Source organism: Pelobates fuscus, chromosome 13 (genome assembly GCF_036172605.1).
Source record: "Pelobates fuscus isolate aPelFus1 chromosome 13, aPelFus1.pri, whole genome shotgun sequence".
NCBI classification, from domain to species: Eukaryota; Metazoa; Chordata; class Amphibia; order Anura; family Pelobatidae; genus Pelobates; species Pelobates fuscus.
This window is the reverse complement of record NC_086329.1, coordinates 17659901-17676992: the sequence shown is the minus strand read 5'-3', so window position 1 is coordinate 17676992 and position 17092 is coordinate 17659901. Positions and strand designations below refer to the sequence as shown.

The following is a 17092-nucleotide window of genomic DNA, read 5'->3' as shown; positions in this document are numbered from 1 at the left end:
CAGTAGTCTGAAAAATACTCTGGTGTTCTGTCAAAAATGTTAAAATATACTTTTTGCTGTCAGTTTTTTTTTTTTTTTCTTCTCTCACCTCTGAAATGGTTAGGTTTTACCATTTTATAGCTTTAAAGGGAAATTGTAGCTTCTTTAAAGTTTATCATATTGAATACAACCTTGAAAATCCGCTATAGCCTTGGATAAAGGCTGGACAGTGTGTGGAGACAGGAAACATTTTCACATCTGGTGGGGATTTTCAAAAGTGGTTAAAGTTTTTGTTAATACAGGCAGTGTTGTTGGATATTCTCTCTAGGCCTGGTGGATCTATCTCCACGAATGTTATCCATTTAGAACCAAATGGATGCTTGCACAATGCAGGAGAATGTTGCAAAATTTCCATAGTGGTTTGTAGGGCAAAAAGATTGGTAGAACATTGATGCCCTGCCATAGCTTCTTGTAAGGTCAGGGATTAGATCCTGATAGACAGTATGCTGGCAGCCAGGATTTGGGGAACACTCTCTTTATATTGTAATGGCCATGCTCAAAATGTATGATTATATTGTCTTTTTTTGTTGTTTTTTTTTTTTTGCCTCTGAACAGTTAATCTTATATTGTCATCACACTTGAATAAAATCTATTAAAGGAAAATCCTCAATTAAAATACAGTGTAAATTTTATGTTAAAATAGAAAGAAAGAAAAACTAGTTTACTTATGGATAAATATATTTGTATTTTATCACATTTGCAGAGATAATGATTGGAATGGGATATTCTAGGGAAGAGATTCAAGAATCTCTTAGCAAGATGAAATATGATGAAATCACAGCTACCTATTTGTTGCTTGGAAGGAAATCGTCTGAGGTAAGCGTTTTTTTTACATGTATGTATGTATGTATGTGTATATATATATATATATATATATATATATATATATATATATATATATATATATAATTTTTTTTTTTTTAAATCCTTTTTTTTGTAACATTTGTATTAGTTTTAAGTTTCCTCTAAACATGGGCTTATGAGGCTTTTTCTAAGAATCTATCTTTTAATTATTTCTCAACTGCTTCCCTGTATCTCTGCTTAATTTACTTGAACATCTACAACTGCCCTTTTGCACTCTTTCCTTGCATAGAAATATGCAACGTTAGAAATAAATCTTCTCTCGTGTGTGTGTGTGGGTGTGTGGGTGTGGAGCTTCCATTATCTCCACAGCGCTAAGCCCAGACATACAAAGCCAGTTCATTGGCAGAGGTTCAACTGAGCGCTTCAAAAGAATGAGTGCCGTCCCTGCACCACTTGGCTTACTGTAATCATTACAGTGTGATGTAGTGGTTATGGTCCTTGAAGTGTTCCTCTTAAGTGCAACATATCAAGCCCCTGGTGATCCTCTACTTTACAGCTCTCCCAGAAACTTGAAATTATCATTCATTTAAATCTGCAATCTCACCACCCATCCAAACTCATTGCCTTGTTGTTTTTCACTTTTCTCGCTCCTTCTAACCTCACTCCATTTTGCAACACTCTCCATATTCTGCCAATTTAACTTAAAAAACATCTCTGTGTCTGGTCGGTGACCCCAGAAATAGCTAAAGCGCTAATTTCGCTCTATCGTGTGTTTTCCAGTAAACGTGAACTTCACCGCTAGACTCCTTAAACTCACTAGTCTGCTACCCAGGTCTTTGGTATTATTGCAAGATCTCCTTAAGTTATGTCCCTTTTGTCAGAAGGGAGTTTAATAATGATGCAAAAAAGAGCTTTCCATTAGACGTCTCAACACTTATAGTGTGTGTGTAAAATAGGTTTATAAAATAGAACTGTAAAGCATTTTATTTATTGCCATATGAATGATATCTAATGAATCATTGTCTCCTATGCAGCTGGATGCCAGTGATTCAAGCTCTAGTAGTAATTTGTCCCTTGCGAAAGTCAGACCAAGCAGTGATCTCAACAACAGCACTGGACAATCTCCTCATCACAAGGTGCAACGGAGCATCTCCTCCAATCAGAAACAGAGACGGTACAGTGACCATGGTGAGTGGCACCTACTTATGTGGGCTTCCCCTTTTATTGGGTGGCCATAAATTATGCAAAATATTTTAAAAGAAGCGAATAGATTCTGGTAAGGGATCCTTGCTTTTTTTTTTTTTTATCTCGAATAACAAAATTAGAGATATGTTGCTGACTGGATTATTTAAAAATATTGACAGATTTTATTATTCAAGTTAACAATATATGATTGGCTGTAAAATATTGCGATTGCTGTATAGCGTAATTCAATTATTTAATATTCATAAATCTGACAACGTGGTCTAACATGCATATATAGAGAACACTAGGGCATGTACAATAGAATTAACTTCCCCCCCACTTTTCTCTTTTTCTATTAGCTGGTCCAGCTATTCCAGGAACTACTTACCCAAAACGGAGTCAAACTAGTACAACAGATAATGATCTGAAAGAAGAAGGTGTTCAGTCCCGAAAGTCCAGTAGCAGTGCAGTTGCTGGGAGAGGTGTGACACCCCCTAGCCCTATGCTCGGAAATGCCAACAATCCCAATAAAGCAGACATCCCAGAACGCAAGAAGAGTTCTGTTGTCACGACTGTAAGTGACCTGATACATGTCTTTGTTATAAAGTGTTCGTTTGTCGTGTATTTATATCTTTCCTGTCACAGGAATCTGTCATTTTACCAGGTTGTATGAAGGGGATTAGCTGCATGAGTACTGCTTCATAAGATGTATCTAAAGAAAGTTTCCTGTTTTATAAACCATCCCCACAGACGTCTCCATTTTTGTACTCCTTTGTTTATGACTAAGTGTGGCCAAAAGGGCTGTATAGTCACAAGATTATACAATACGTGCCCAGTGAAAGTACTTAATTTCTATAGTGACCTAGATTTGTAATTTCCACGATCCAGTTTAGTGAATAAGCTTCAATGTTGTCACCTCAAAGGGAAAGTCTAAGTTAAATGCATTTTAATGCACTTGAAAAAGGCTTTTAAAATACAAAGTAGTTTTTTCAAATAACATCCTACCTGCAAGTTCTACATTTTAGCTAATCCAACTCAGCACCAGGCTCCTTGTTGATGTTTGACAGTGCCCAATATAATGCTTTTTATTGGGAATATTAGGAACATGAAAATAGATATTCCCTTGTATCCGATGTTCTCTAATCTCTCACAGGAGGCTATTTTGCAATAGCAAGCAGTTAACAGACCTTGGAGATACACTTTCATGGAAGTGTGTAAGGAGGCTGTGTGAGTCAAACAGAGGAGGTGTGGCTAGGACTGCAGAAATAAATGGTTTTAACTCCTACGATGCCAGGAATTAAGCAGTGATACTGCAGAGAAACAATCTGTCCACCAAAACCACTTAATTACGCGGACATGGTTTTGGTGCTCAGACTTGCTCTTTAAAGTTTATTCAGTTTTGCTCTGGGTATTATTCATCTGTTCCTTTTTATTAAAACAATACTGTGCCTGCCAAAGTTCTGTAGCTTTGCTTCACCTTCCAAACTGTGGGAAAGTAACAAGTCGGGTAAAGGGACTGAAATTTTAAACAGGATTATGCTGTCTTGCTGCCAGAAACGCTTCAAACCCTTTGGTTAAACTGGGAAATGTTAAAGGTCACAGCATTTTTCAGTTCACGAGAAATGTTTGTAGTTGGATGCATTTTTCAGTTCACGAGAAATATTTGTAGTTGGATGCATTTTTTTTGTTTGTTTGCTAGAACTTGTTCTGCTTAAAAAAACAAAAAAAAATAAGTGTGTGTATATATACAACCTCTGCAGTGCCAAAGGTTACACATCACTGACCTGTTCCCTGCAATAGAGAACGGAACAATTTGTGTTTAAGGTGTTTTTTTTTTTTCATTGTAGAGCAATTCTACATCCAGTGGAATGACCCGTCGAAACACCTATGTTTGCAGCGAGCGAGCTCCAACAGACCGGCATTCAGTTATTCAAAATGGCAAAGAGAACAGGTACAGAACAATTGTATATTTTAATGTAATATACTACCTGGAAAATTGGTGTTCCTTTCTTTTTTACGTATTACGACAGTCACTCCTCTTTTTTTACACCAGTTTCTCCTGTGATGTATGTGATCATTCTCTATAAATGATGCCCAGCTTTAAAGGAAAAGAAACATTTTTGGATTGACACAATGGAAATAAAAAAAAATAAATAAATAAAAAAAAAAAATTTCCCCACTCATTGTAATAGCCACTGAGTAAAGATGCTACAAAATACTAGTTTGTAAAATCATATTTTTTTTTCCTGGACTTTTTACTAGATGTGCTGAGTGCCATGAGGCTACTGACCCCCAGCCATTCCTAGTGAAATTGGGTGCAATGTGTGTAGTCCAGGTTTATGTGTCAAAGTATTACGCAGAACGGTCCTTATCTTGGGTGCTGTTCCACCTTTATTCACCCAGTGAATTCTGTTAATGTTTTTACTTCAGTGAAGTGTGTTTACTGAGGGACGTTTGCAGCAAAGGTAAACCTGTTTCTAAATACCTCTGCTGCATTTCCTGTCCTAACTGTTGCGTGTGCTTCTCGTTTGCTCATATTTTAAGTCCGCAGACAGGAACTCGGGAGACCTATGCCTCAGATTCCCAAATCCGCTAGATCAACATTGCTTTTGATTTGAAATTCTTGTAAAGGAGATACTGAGCTACGAAAATATAAATAGTTTAATTTTAGACTGAAAATAAGCATTGGCAATATTCCCCTTCAGTGTAAACGTTGCAGCCATTCTGAGATAAGAATGCCCTTGGTGGTTTTGGATTAACTGACAAAACGTGGATCAATGCTTTCAGGTTCCCTCTCGCTTGCTTTTATCATTTTACCTCTAGATTTTCACCATTTTATTTTGTGTAATGAAAATCCTTTTCAGCTGTGTTCTAATTTAGAACATAACGTGTCGCAAATCTTGGCTGCTGTACATATTTGACTATTGCATTGACAGACAAATCTTTGTGCCTTTCCTCCGCTCTAGTCTTATTCTTTGTGGCGTATTATGTAATATTCCAAATGTACAGCATCACTGATGCGTGAGTTAGCATTATGTCAATTGACAATGCACAGTGATGCCAGTTGAAGCAGCAGTCTTAATGCTCAGGGCTATTAACAAATGATGCTAGCTTCTAGCTCTTACTGTAGACAAAAATGGAAAGAGGAAAAAATAAAAGCACCCAGGGAAACTTTCTACTTATATCTGCATTTATTTTTAATCTTAGCCAGAAGCGGCAAGTGCTGTTACTTCAGACTGCTGTGTAGTAGTATTTGCATAAGGACACAGTGAACCCACTGCAGAGATGTTTAAATGGCTTTGTTAGTTCAGAAAGACGATTTAGAACACGGGAAACGTGTGCATTTTGTTTTAGGCTGTTTGAACACGCAGTATCTCTTGATTTAAAATGTTATGCATGGCAACACAGATTATCAGTACTTTTTTTTTTTCTTACTTTTCTTACTTTTTTTATTTTATTTTTTATTTATTTTAGAAATTTCTGCTCTAACTTTATAATTTGCGCTTGTTACTGGTCCATTATATTTTGTCTGCCCAAATCTGTTTCCCACCTTTCCACCCCCTCCCATCACAGCCTGACAGGAATTTTCGCTTATGCAACTAGTCCTGCCTCAGTTTGTGCCATATCCTCCATCTTTGCTCGGCTGCGGCATCCGAAATCGATGTCTATGTCAGCCTCCAGGCACTCCGAGATGTTACCACCAATAGACAGTGAAGCAGATAACTCCATGCCTGCGTAAGAATCTCAAAATATTGTGGAACTAACATGTACCCCACTGCCCTTCAGTGTCGTGCTGTCCCCAGATGTAATACAAGCCTAAATTTGTATTGCACACTGGGTCCGTCATGTTACCATTTTTTTCTGTAACTAAAGATGTTCCAAATGTACGTCCTTCATGGTAGTATTGTCATTTGTGAAACCATGTCAAAAGTTTTAAGTCTTATGATTTTTGTGGATATCTTTTACTCTTTAACATGGTAGTCAAGCTAATGTCTGATACTTTTAATATTTGGCATAGGTTTTGAACACTAAATTTAACAGACTAGCAGTTAAATTTTATACGAATGCTGACCAATTAATACATTTTTTTTTAGGTCTCCTCTCCCCCCACCACTCTTTTTTGGGGGGATGTGTGGTTTTTTTTTTTTGGTTTGTTTTTTAAAACACACCTGAAAAGCTTATTCTTCTTGTATAAGCCAGTTTGACTCAATTTCATTAAAAGCTTTGCTCACAACCTTTGGCACTAAATTTAAATATGATGAAAACTAAATTCAATTTTGTTTTATACTGCCACAGCACAATCCCTGAACAAAGGACCTCGGTTTCATCAACTCACAGTATAACCAGTACCACTACTCCGGATCGCATGCGGTTCCCACGAGGAACACCCAGCCGAAGAACTTTCCATGGCCAAGTTCGAGAGCGACGTACTGCTACTTACAATGGACCCCCTGCTTCGCCCAGTTTATCTCATGAGGCCACTCCTCTGTCACAGACTCGAAGTAGAGGCTCCTCTAACCTTTTTAGTAAATTAACTTCAAAATTAACGAGGAGGTAAGTTTTAATGCTTCAGGATTATTCATCAGTCACTCACTGCGTGTCATCACTCCCAAAAAATGAATCCAAACCCATGTCATGGAGCTTCCCTCCCTGTATTCTTTATACTTGTGTACATGTGCCATATTTATGTGGTTATGTTCTTGCTCAACTTTATTGTGAAAATGTTAATGTAACTTGTAGCACCTTTTGGAACTTCCAAAATCTTAACTTCAAAGACAAGTTTACACTCAAATGAATGTAATCACCAGCATAGTTTTAGAAACTTGAGGGTTTTCAAGGTTTTTTTTTTTGTTTGTTTTTTTGTTGTTTTTTTTCATTCCCCAAATTCTATTTTTCTTTAAGTTATTAGAAGTTATTTTACTAAAACTATAATGGGTGCCAGTTTTCCCTCTGAGTTTTTAGTATTCTTCATTCAGACCACTTAACATACAGTAAATACTGCATGCTTAATTTATTATACCACACAGCTCTACGTAGTGAACCATATTTATGTTTTGTTTGTCTTTTTTTTTTTTTTTTTTTTTTTCTTGGCTTGTTGTAATCACATCATTAATTCTCACTAACTTAGAATTAAAGAGGGAGCGAAAAACCTGTTCTAATTCCCAAGATGCAACACTAATTATCAGCAATAATCTGCATATAATAAGAATGTACTCTTGCAATTCTTTGTGGGAAGTGGGAGATACCTACTTTTTCTATCCTATTTAGACATCTCTCAACGTCCTCCACTGTGGGATTTGTTTTTTGTGTATTTAAGTACTTTGTGTTTGCACTCATACCAGCTGCTGCAAACCTTTTAGCTATAAGAGTTTTAAATGTCCATAACCGACATATAAATCATAGGCATATCGGGTATTACCACAACAAGGGCTAATAAATGTCCATTTATTTTATTTTCCTGCATTAGCTTTGTACTAGTTATTTTATAATTCTGCAGGGAAAATAGTGTATATAGACACAATGGCTTTGTTTTTAAAATATGAGTGATTGCACTTTTCAAGAGAGGAGATTTAAAGTCAAACAAACCTTTTGCTGAAATTCAAATTTTTTTGTCTCGGCACAACATGAAGAGTCCGTAGTTAAAAGTACTCTGCAGTGGGTTTACTAATCTCTTAGATGTCCATCCAACTCACGCGGCTTCACAAATTTTAGGTATAACAGACTGTATTTCGGGGGCTGTTGTGTTTTGGTGGATTTTTTATTTATTTTTTTCACTTGAACATTGTGTAAGTCCTACAGAAATTAACCATTGTATTTACTGCTTGTAGACTGTCTCAGTGCAGATTTCAGGCCCTCTGCTGGATCATATATTTTTTTTTTTTTTTAGAAGATCTCAGCATTACTGCACAAAAAACAGAGATATAGGTTTGCCATCCATGCTTTAATGTGTCTTTTAAATAAATCCTGTTTGTCTAGTGGGACAGCTGTGGCTCCCCTGTTGAATAACTCGAGGTTGACAAGTTACCTTAAGTAATTGAATATGAGCATTGGTAGATTAAGCAGTACACAACCAGCAGGACTTGCATCACAGACCAACGATTCAATTGATAGTACTTGCTTATTACATGTTTTTTTGTAGTGTTAGTAAATTCTAGATTGCACAGACTAAAACGCATATGTAATATATGTATTATTAAACAATGAATCTACCTCGAGAACTTCAAGGGACACAAATGTTCGGAAACTTAATTTCATGTGTAAACAAATTCTTTCTTATGAAAACTGCTACATTCACAAAAGAAAACCTGTCATGAGGATTCTGAAGTTGAGATGGAAATGTCCTTGTGCAGACAGCCGCCATCTTGCTTTGTGGTTTACGGTCACGTCTTTGGCTTCCATACCTTCTCAGTAAACTGGAATTAATGAGTGACTGGTAGCTCTCAAGACAGAATTCTGAGTCACAAGAGGAATGTGGAGAGAGTGATTGATTTTTTTATTTTATTAAAAATAGAATTTTTTTTACTTGGTGTAAACCAAATCTGGTTTTGAAAGGACACATTTCTGATGAGTTTTAGATTTTAAACACTGAGCTATATTTCCCTGAAAAACAAACAAAACAAAACAGCCTTATACTGTCAGAGCAGATAGACTTGAAAGGGATTATTTACTAATCTGGAATTGTGGAGCATTGACAAAGGAATTGATTTTTTTTTTTTAGGTTTTTTAAAAAGAAAAAATGCACTAGAGATACATTTTGTAGAATATTTTCTAACTTTTTCTGTGCTGGTTTGAAGTTTACAACTCCTGTCACATCTCGACAATTCCCCATTTAGTGAATAATTAATAAATAGAAAACCTACAGTGTAATTTATGTATAAAGCCGCTAACAGGCCCTTTTAAACCTAATGAATTCAGGGCTTTAACTTTGACATGCAATTCCTATTCTTTACAATGCTGCCTGTATAATAATCAAGTACGTATGTGTTACAATGGCGATACTGGTCTATCAGCAGTTGGTGAAAAGAATACATGTTCCCTTGTGCTATATAATAATGAGTATTAAATGTACTAATTGTACCTTAGCATTCCAGTAATATTTAACAATTGTCCCATTATGTAAATAGGCCTACAATATTTTAGAAGAAAACTTGAAGTAAATGTATTTGTACTGTAAGTTATATTTTTAAGCAGTTCCACCAGTGCTTACAATTCTAAATGTTTTTCCATCCATTTTTCTCTGGAAATTGTGGAGAATTGAGCCATTGCAAATTCTAGGTCAGAAAAGAAACATTAATAAAATGTCCAAAGATGATTTTTTTTTTCTTTTATTTTGTTCTAAAATTTGCACTACCCTGTGTAGTGAATGACGCTATGTGTATCCAACGCTTATTAGAATCCTTTAACTTGTGTAATTATAAAGAATTAACCTGCTAAAGGTCCCTGCACCTGGCAGGTCCAGAGATTGTAGGGTTTTTTTCCGAATCCTGCTGCTACCATATATTGATCTACCATTAAGTTGTCTGTAAACCTTGAATTTAGCTTTCATCGCAATTTGCTTGTAAAAAAAAAGTTTAATAAAACTCTTAAGAAATATTCTGGTTGTGTGAAATATTTAGTTTAATGAGTAAAATGTGTGCCGTTGCTGCTAGCGCTTTAACTGTTTGTAGAATGTATGTGTGTATATATGCATATATTTCCAAACAGTCACCAAACTGAGGATTGTAAGCGGGATACAGGAGGGTGGAGGGGAATTCTATCTTTATTTATATGGGCATCTACTACTATGAAGTGTGGTACATGATTAAACTGGAAAAACAAAGGAATGCTCTGAAGCATGCTTACAAGTAACATTTTATCCATCAATATATAGAGCCTCTAAAACACACTTAAATACATATAAACGAGTAGGTTTTTTTTTTTTTAAACATCTTAATTATGCATTAGGAGACTGGAATTACTCCTCCACTCCCCCAAAAGACACGTAGGACCCTATTTTCCAGAAGGCAATTGCGTGGCATTTGGTTGTCCAAATTTGGCAGTTTCAACCAAAAGATTTATTTGTGAAACCAGTTTTTGGAATTATTTCACTACAATTGTGCAGCTGTTTGTAAAAGCTAAATAGGCAGACTTACATAGAGCTTTGGCTGATTTTAACAGTTAGCCAAACTGCAACCAAATTCCATTCCAAGTCACCCTAATTATGATGACCACACATTTTGTTTATTTATTTTTTAAGTTCAAAAACCATTTGGTTCTTTTAGGTTTCAGTTAGATTTGTGCATTCATTGCATTTGCCCATAAATTAAGTCTTGTTTGATAACAAATCGATTTGTCTAAAAGCCCTTTTCGATTTTGTTTTCGGGTGAATAGCTGGGATTTTTAAATCCAAATCACAAAGCAAATGAAAAATGTCAACCGTTGAAAAATAATTTTAAGGTTTTTATTTTGAATCAATTGATTTGTTTATTGACAAATAAAGCAAAACAAATGCACATATCTATTTCATAGCAATTTAAAGTGATCTTCAGGGAATTTTATTACACCAGAGATAATAAAAGAACAATAGAAACCGCACTTTAAATAACTATTTTTGGCTCCATGTGCATCCACAGCTAATCTGCTCAAATCACACTTTCTCATTGGCTGCAGACATCAAACATGCTCCGCATCTCCCCCAGATAGTATGAAGGTTTCGAAACATGTGATGCAATCTCTGTAGCCATCTTCACGCACACTATGCCATCTTAATGGGTAGTTACAGCTAAATTTGTAGATTGGTTAAAGGACAATAAGGTCTGCATGCATTTCATCTGCTAGAAATAAATGAGTAGCTATCTCAATAGAAGCAAGAAAAAAAAAAAAACACAGGATACAGCCACAATAACTGCAGTTACTTGTGTAGTATCCTTCCTTTCACTGCGTATAAACATATAATTAGTGCTATACTAATGTTCAGTTCCAGAGTTGGGCATTTTACTATATAGGTCACCCACTGGCTTTTTGATACCCAACGTAGAGCAGACCAGAAGCTTATAGACAGATGAAGAGAAGTATTTTAATCTGTTGCGTGTATTATTTTAAGCTCATTTAAAGGGGCACTGTAACCGCTTCATCCCATTTTAAAGTGTCTAGAGTCCCCTGGCACGTCCTTTAAATTTTTGTTCAATCCTTTAGTCATTTTTTATTTTTTTTATTTGAGCGAGACAGTCCCTACCAGCCCGTCTTCTCTGGCTCCTACTAAGGACATATTAGCCTGATCAGCTGTAATTGACTGAGAGGGTCAGCTGACTGCTTTCTACCTTTCACAGCAGCCGGGGCTGGTGTGAATTGGTACAGCTAGAAGGAAGTGTGTAATCCTTTCCTTAGCCACACCACCAGTAGGGCCTGGACTGAGGGATCTTTATTTAATGTTCACCTGCTTGAAAATGGTTTAACACGAAATAGAGCAACGATGCCAGGGACGCCAGGCACTATAACCAATTCAAAGAGATGATATAGTGCCTTGAAACTGTTTAGGACTATTCTTTATTACCACTAAAAACGTTACTTCTGAAAATATGCCCTTGCATGCGTTCCATCCCAATCAAAGGAAAGAGAACCGCCCTAATTTTCTACCTTTGCAGTCTGTGGATTAGGGAAAGTATAGGAGCATTGAGCAGTGTGTACCCACCGAAATATGCAAAATTTCAGTGCTGTGTCACACAGCTCGGTGATTTTCATTATTACAATACAAGTTTGCATGGAAGATCCTGTGCAGCAAAGACACAATTACTCACACTTCAGAACACTTGCCCAACTGCTCACTACCTCTTAGAAATGCTTGATTAGCTGGGTCAGCTGCGTACATCTGTGCATGTTTTCATTAGCTGTTGGCATTGGTACACAGGGCCCCATTTTGCTCACCCTACTAAAGGTGGGTTGGATGTAATTGCAGTGGACAGAACTCCAGCAACCTAGTTTCCTTTCAATCCATTAGCAGATTTACGTTCCATGGCAGCATCACGATACGGTTATTAGCACAACTCACGTCACTGTTTAGGACCAGAGATTAAAGCTATAAATACCCCTTCCTACCTGATCGGTTTTCCAGTCCTCCTAGCAGTTTATCCTCTTTTAAGGTTTACGTTTTAACTTTATTCTCATACCTCTATAGTATGAATGAACTGAGCTGATGTAACATCTACACAGTTTATGTAGAGGATTTGCACAATATATCATGGGGAAAGCTGTACGTATCCTGCTTGTACAAGCACTTTCATGCTTTTCCTATTCTCACCCCTAACAGTTTCTTGGTTTTGAATGTGGAGCTTGTGCTATAAATACACAGCTTCATTAATGAAAAGACAAATGGCGTTTTCGATCGGATAGTAAGGCAAAACTGTTACCTTGCTTAGGAGTTTCCTTAATGTAATTACATGAACAAGTGCTGATCCACACATCTCATATCTAGTAGGATATGCTCGGCCCTCCCATAGGATGCACCGGAATTAGTACGGCTCATCACAGGAGATGCATTTAATGGGAATTTAGCATAAGTATAGTAGACAAAATTGAGTGTATTTTATTTATTCATGTTAGTACTAGCAGTGAATTCATTCCAGAGTGGAAATGTCCTTTAATGAAAACAAATGCATTCTGTGAAAATGTATTTTTGGTATGTTGGGATTTTTTTTTCTTCAATTCATATGTAATAATATAGATTTAATTTTTATTTATTTTTATTTTTTTCACCTTTTCTTCCCTTGGGAAGTAGATCATCCCAGAAAAGTATTAAATATTTTTAATTAACACTCCAAGCATCACAACCACTACAGCGCACTTTGACTTCTTATCTTGTGTCTGCTGACTGCTAACAGCGTCCAATGGCTCTCATGAGCAAAGGCAGTTTAGTTTAGCACCAGCGCATGTTCTGTGAGGATCAGCTGATCACTCTTAGCCAATGATCAAGCCCTGCACAGTCGGGCTTAGCTCAGTGAATAGAGCATCTGGCTACAGAGATGCTGGAAGAGCACTCCTCAGACCTCCGGTAATAAGTCAAGTTTGTTGGCAAACAGTATATGACTACTTACAGGGCGAATCGGGGGGAACCCAGGAGTATTTTATTTTCTCTGCTCCCAACTAAGCAAATAGGAAAATTTAATTCTGTGCTGAAATAAATGTATTGTGTGCATTTTTATTTATTTCAGTATATCTATAGACTTTAAATTGCCTTAATTTATACCCTCCATTTGTAATGCTATTTTGCTGTTTTGTTTGCTATTTGCTTATTTCACATCTTCTGACCCCATCTACAGTTTAAAACTGGCTCTATTTATGAAGCAATACCTGTATGTTTAATTTGAACTGGCTCTCTGTGAGTTAGATTTTATCATTTATGCATCAGATGCGAAATAAGCATTTCTTTCTGAAAAATATGCATTTTTTTAATTTTATTTTTAATCCTCCTCCTTTAACTGTTTGCTTATTGCATGCCTGCTATAAACCTGCTTTTCTGTGTTTGGTGTTGGTTGCTGTCTGAATTTAATCCAGTGATTTGTACAGGGGGATTTCTGGGTTTTCTGTTAAATTTGAATTATAATTTTTTTTATTAAATCCTGAGAATTCCAAATTTGCAAACCTATTGAAAAATGTCCATTTTTTTTTTGTTTTGTTTTTAGAAACATGTCATTCAGATTTATAAAAAGGTAGGATTAAATCTGCATATGCATTTTATTTTTTACTTTTAAACTTGTCTTTCTGGTTTTGATTTTTCTGAATACTAAACTTTCTGCTGAAAACTAAATACATATATTTCAGAGGGAAAACAAATACTATTCTGCACTGCTATTCAGTAAATGATGAATCCCCTTTTACTCGGCTAAGCATGTCCTGTACACTATGCATCCAAAAGTAATACACACCATAAAATTTCATTTTCCATTTTACTAATATACACTTGGCATGTTATTGACAGAAGATTTGTGGTGCATAAAATGAATATAAGATTTTTAGATTGTCAACAGGTAAGTCTGAGTGTGTTTTCTGTGATTTGGGGTATTTCTGTTTTTTTTGTTGGGGGTGCATTTTGTTGCAAATTGTGTTGAATGAATACCATTGTCTTACCTCAGAAAATGATTAATACTGTTATATCATCATTTGGTTAAACCTTTTGTTACGTTCTCAAACATACAGACAAGGTAAGAGGCCTAAAATGATTTTACAATTAAAATTTTAGAACCGGTATAGTCAGATCCTAAAACACATTGTCCTTTTTAAAAAAAAATGGGGGGTGGGGGGGGGGGGGGGGGGGAGGGGGAATGATTTCAAGAGCAATAGAGTTGATATATTACATTTCTCTATATATAAATCCAGTGTAATCAAACAAGCCAATTAAGATCTTTATTCTATTCAAAGTAACTATACTGACTTTCACTTTATCTCACTTCGTAAAATCTTTTTTAATTGATTAATTAAATAATTAATATTGGGGAGTGATCTCAATCTTAAATTGTTCTTCAAATATTTTCTATTAAGTTGCTAGACGTTTATAGTGGGGGGGGGGAGTGGCGGCAAAATATCTATTTTCTGTAAATTAGATCTTAGGGAAGATATGCATTATATATTTTTTTTTATTTCTTTATTTAAGAGGAGATATATCTTTTATAAGATTTTATAGATTTTTTTTTTCCAGCCACCCCTATAGCAGTTTTTCTATCACTCTTATTATAGTCCCCTCCTATTCTCCTTTATTTTGCACTGTCCGCTCATCTGACGTATGTGTACCCATGTCTCTGCTCTTCTGCAAACAGAGCCAGTTGATTTTTTTTTTTTTATTTTTTTTTTTTCTCTCTCTCGGTTGCACGAAACAGGAATTCACCTTGACTCTCTATTTTACTTAGTCTTTCTCTTTTGTTTAACCGTATCCTCTCTTCCGGTCTGTCTTAATATAATAAACATTCTGTCTATCCCCCTCTCTCCCCCACCTTCTTGCTCAGTCAATATGATTCCATGAAAGGAAAAATTGTCAGATTCTAATTTCTTTAAGCTGTCTTAGAATCCTTTTAGTATGTGGAGAACTGTACATTGGACTCGATAACCTGCATATCAATAAGTTCCCTACTGACCCACAGCCAGGAAGATTAGAGATGGGTTGTCAATTTACTCACTGCTCATACACACCCTCACCGCTCATACACACCCTGTCCAGACCCCTTCACTCTGTGTGTACCTCTGGTTGGGAACCACTGCTTCAGTTTAGAGCTTGCAACAATTTTAATGTTTTAGTGAAATTCATTACAAGGTCAAATTGGTAGCAAGTTGGGTATATCGATTTGGTTTTATTCAGATGTGCACAAAACCAACATAAAAGAACACTGCCTCTCCATGTTGAGATTGTATTAAACATTCTGCAGGGAAGTATCGACCATATCAGTATTATTTGATATGATGTAGCGCTTTTCTAAACTACTTTTTCTAATAACATTTACTTTTTTTTTAATATAAATTTAAAATTGCTTCAAATTTTTCTATTCTCCTTTTGGGTTACTTAATGGACTTGGATCTACTAGGAATTCTATTGAACCATATAAGTGACATTTAAATACAATATCTTTAGGAGGGTATGCAAGAGTTCTTTCCACAGCTGCTAATGTGGCGTTCCAATTCTTCCATACTTTGCCATAAATTGCCCGGTTACATATAGCAATGCCAAGTTCAACTTTAAATCACTGTTGCATGTTGGTAGTCTTTCCCTCATTTCCGATCTTCTGCCAGTCATGGATTCAGTGTTCTACATTTTTCAAACTTGGGGTCCATGAGATGGATCCTTCAAATGTTTTCCTTTAGCTGCAACAGTATGCAAGACATAACGTTCTGTAACAGAAAATCAATATATGGACCTTTCTCTCACACACATGTGGATGATCTGGTCCATTTCCCGTAAGCCAGAAATTGTATTTCTTGCTTCTGATGTTAAATTTCAGCAGGAAAAAATTTCGATTAAATGTGATGCTTACACAATTAATTTATCTGATCTACAGAAGGCTGTGTGCATCCACCCCACAAATCGGAGGCGTGTTTGAATTTACACTTGTAGTTCGTGTGCTATTGTCATACAGACATAATATAAAAACTGATTATTTTAAATATCCCCTGTCAATTATCCATTTGTTAGACTTTTTATTTTACAAAATCTTGAAATGTCAAAGGTATGTCTGTCTTCAACAACCAAAACCTCTGACAAGACTATTAAATTAGGGTGGCATGGGTCTTTTTTTTTTTTTTTAGCAAGCTGCACAGGATGAAGAGACCTAACATTTTGTCTGTAGCTGGCAATTGGGGTTGTGCTTGTTTATATTTGTTAATCTGCTCTTATTTAACATTTTACCCTTTAGTACTTAGTAGAAACTTGGTATCTAGAATGATAAATTCTGTGATGCCTTTCCATTATGAAGGCTGTCAAGGTACCATAGCAGTTGTCATTCAGCAACCTCTCTGCATCTACCTTTTGGACATCTTGTTTTTTAGATAAAATGTAATTCTTGGGAATGTTCATGAGTGCGATGTCTTCATTTTACTACATATTGTATGCTAACACAAAACATGGAGAATTGGGCTTAAACCACTGCCTTAAAATTTCGAATGTTCTTATACTTGGAAACTGTTTTAACACCAGAGATTTCAAGTCTGACAGTCCTTTTTCTGGGCTCCACAACAGCCCCATCTTTAAAGGGATACTTTAGACACCATCATCACTTCAGCTTGTTAAAGGGTATCTGATGTTGGGATACAGACTGTGCTCTCAAGCTATTTATCAAACTGACAAAGCATTGGTTTTAAAGCTCCTGGTGAGCAACCACCATGTCTGCATGGATGTAGTAACTCAATGTAATTTCCATCTTTCTGATTGCCAGCGCTTCTGGGCGCAGCTGCAAACCCCATTTAATGCCCCGTTCCGTTAGGTATAGTTAAAAAGTAAGCAAGCGCTAGTAGTATCCTAGTACCTTTTAGAATGAGGTGGTTATAGAGTCTTGCTTTACCTAGGAAAGCTATACATGGGATTGTTCCACCGTTCTAGGTACAATTA

The 17092-nt window shown here is 36.1% G+C and overlaps 1 protein-coding gene across 7 annotated transcripts in view; it reads left to right on the top strand.

The window, feature by feature from the left end:
- The window catches only part of MARK3 (microtubule affinity regulating kinase 3), a 63476-nt gene that overhangs the window by 43891 nt on the left and 2493 nt on the right, over window positions 1-17092 (top strand). For 2 of the 7 annotated variants that reach the window (XM_063439729.1, XM_063439727.1), the window contains exons 11-16: window positions 743-855; window positions 1878-2031; window positions 2388-2602; window positions 3876-3979; window positions 6325-6582; window positions 13686-13712. In XM_063439729.1, coding sequence (XP_063295799.1) covers window positions 743-855; window positions 1878-2031; window positions 2388-2602; window positions 3876-3979; window positions 6325-6582; window positions 13686-13712 — 871 coding nt within the window. Of the gene's footprint in view, window positions 1-742; window positions 856-1877; window positions 2032-2387; window positions 2603-3875; window positions 3980-5601; window positions 6075-6324; window positions 6583-13685; window positions 13713-17092 lie in introns of those variants that run through there. The other 5 variants (XM_063439732.1, XM_063439731.1, XM_063439730.1 and 2 more) reach the window with 3 other exon arrangements.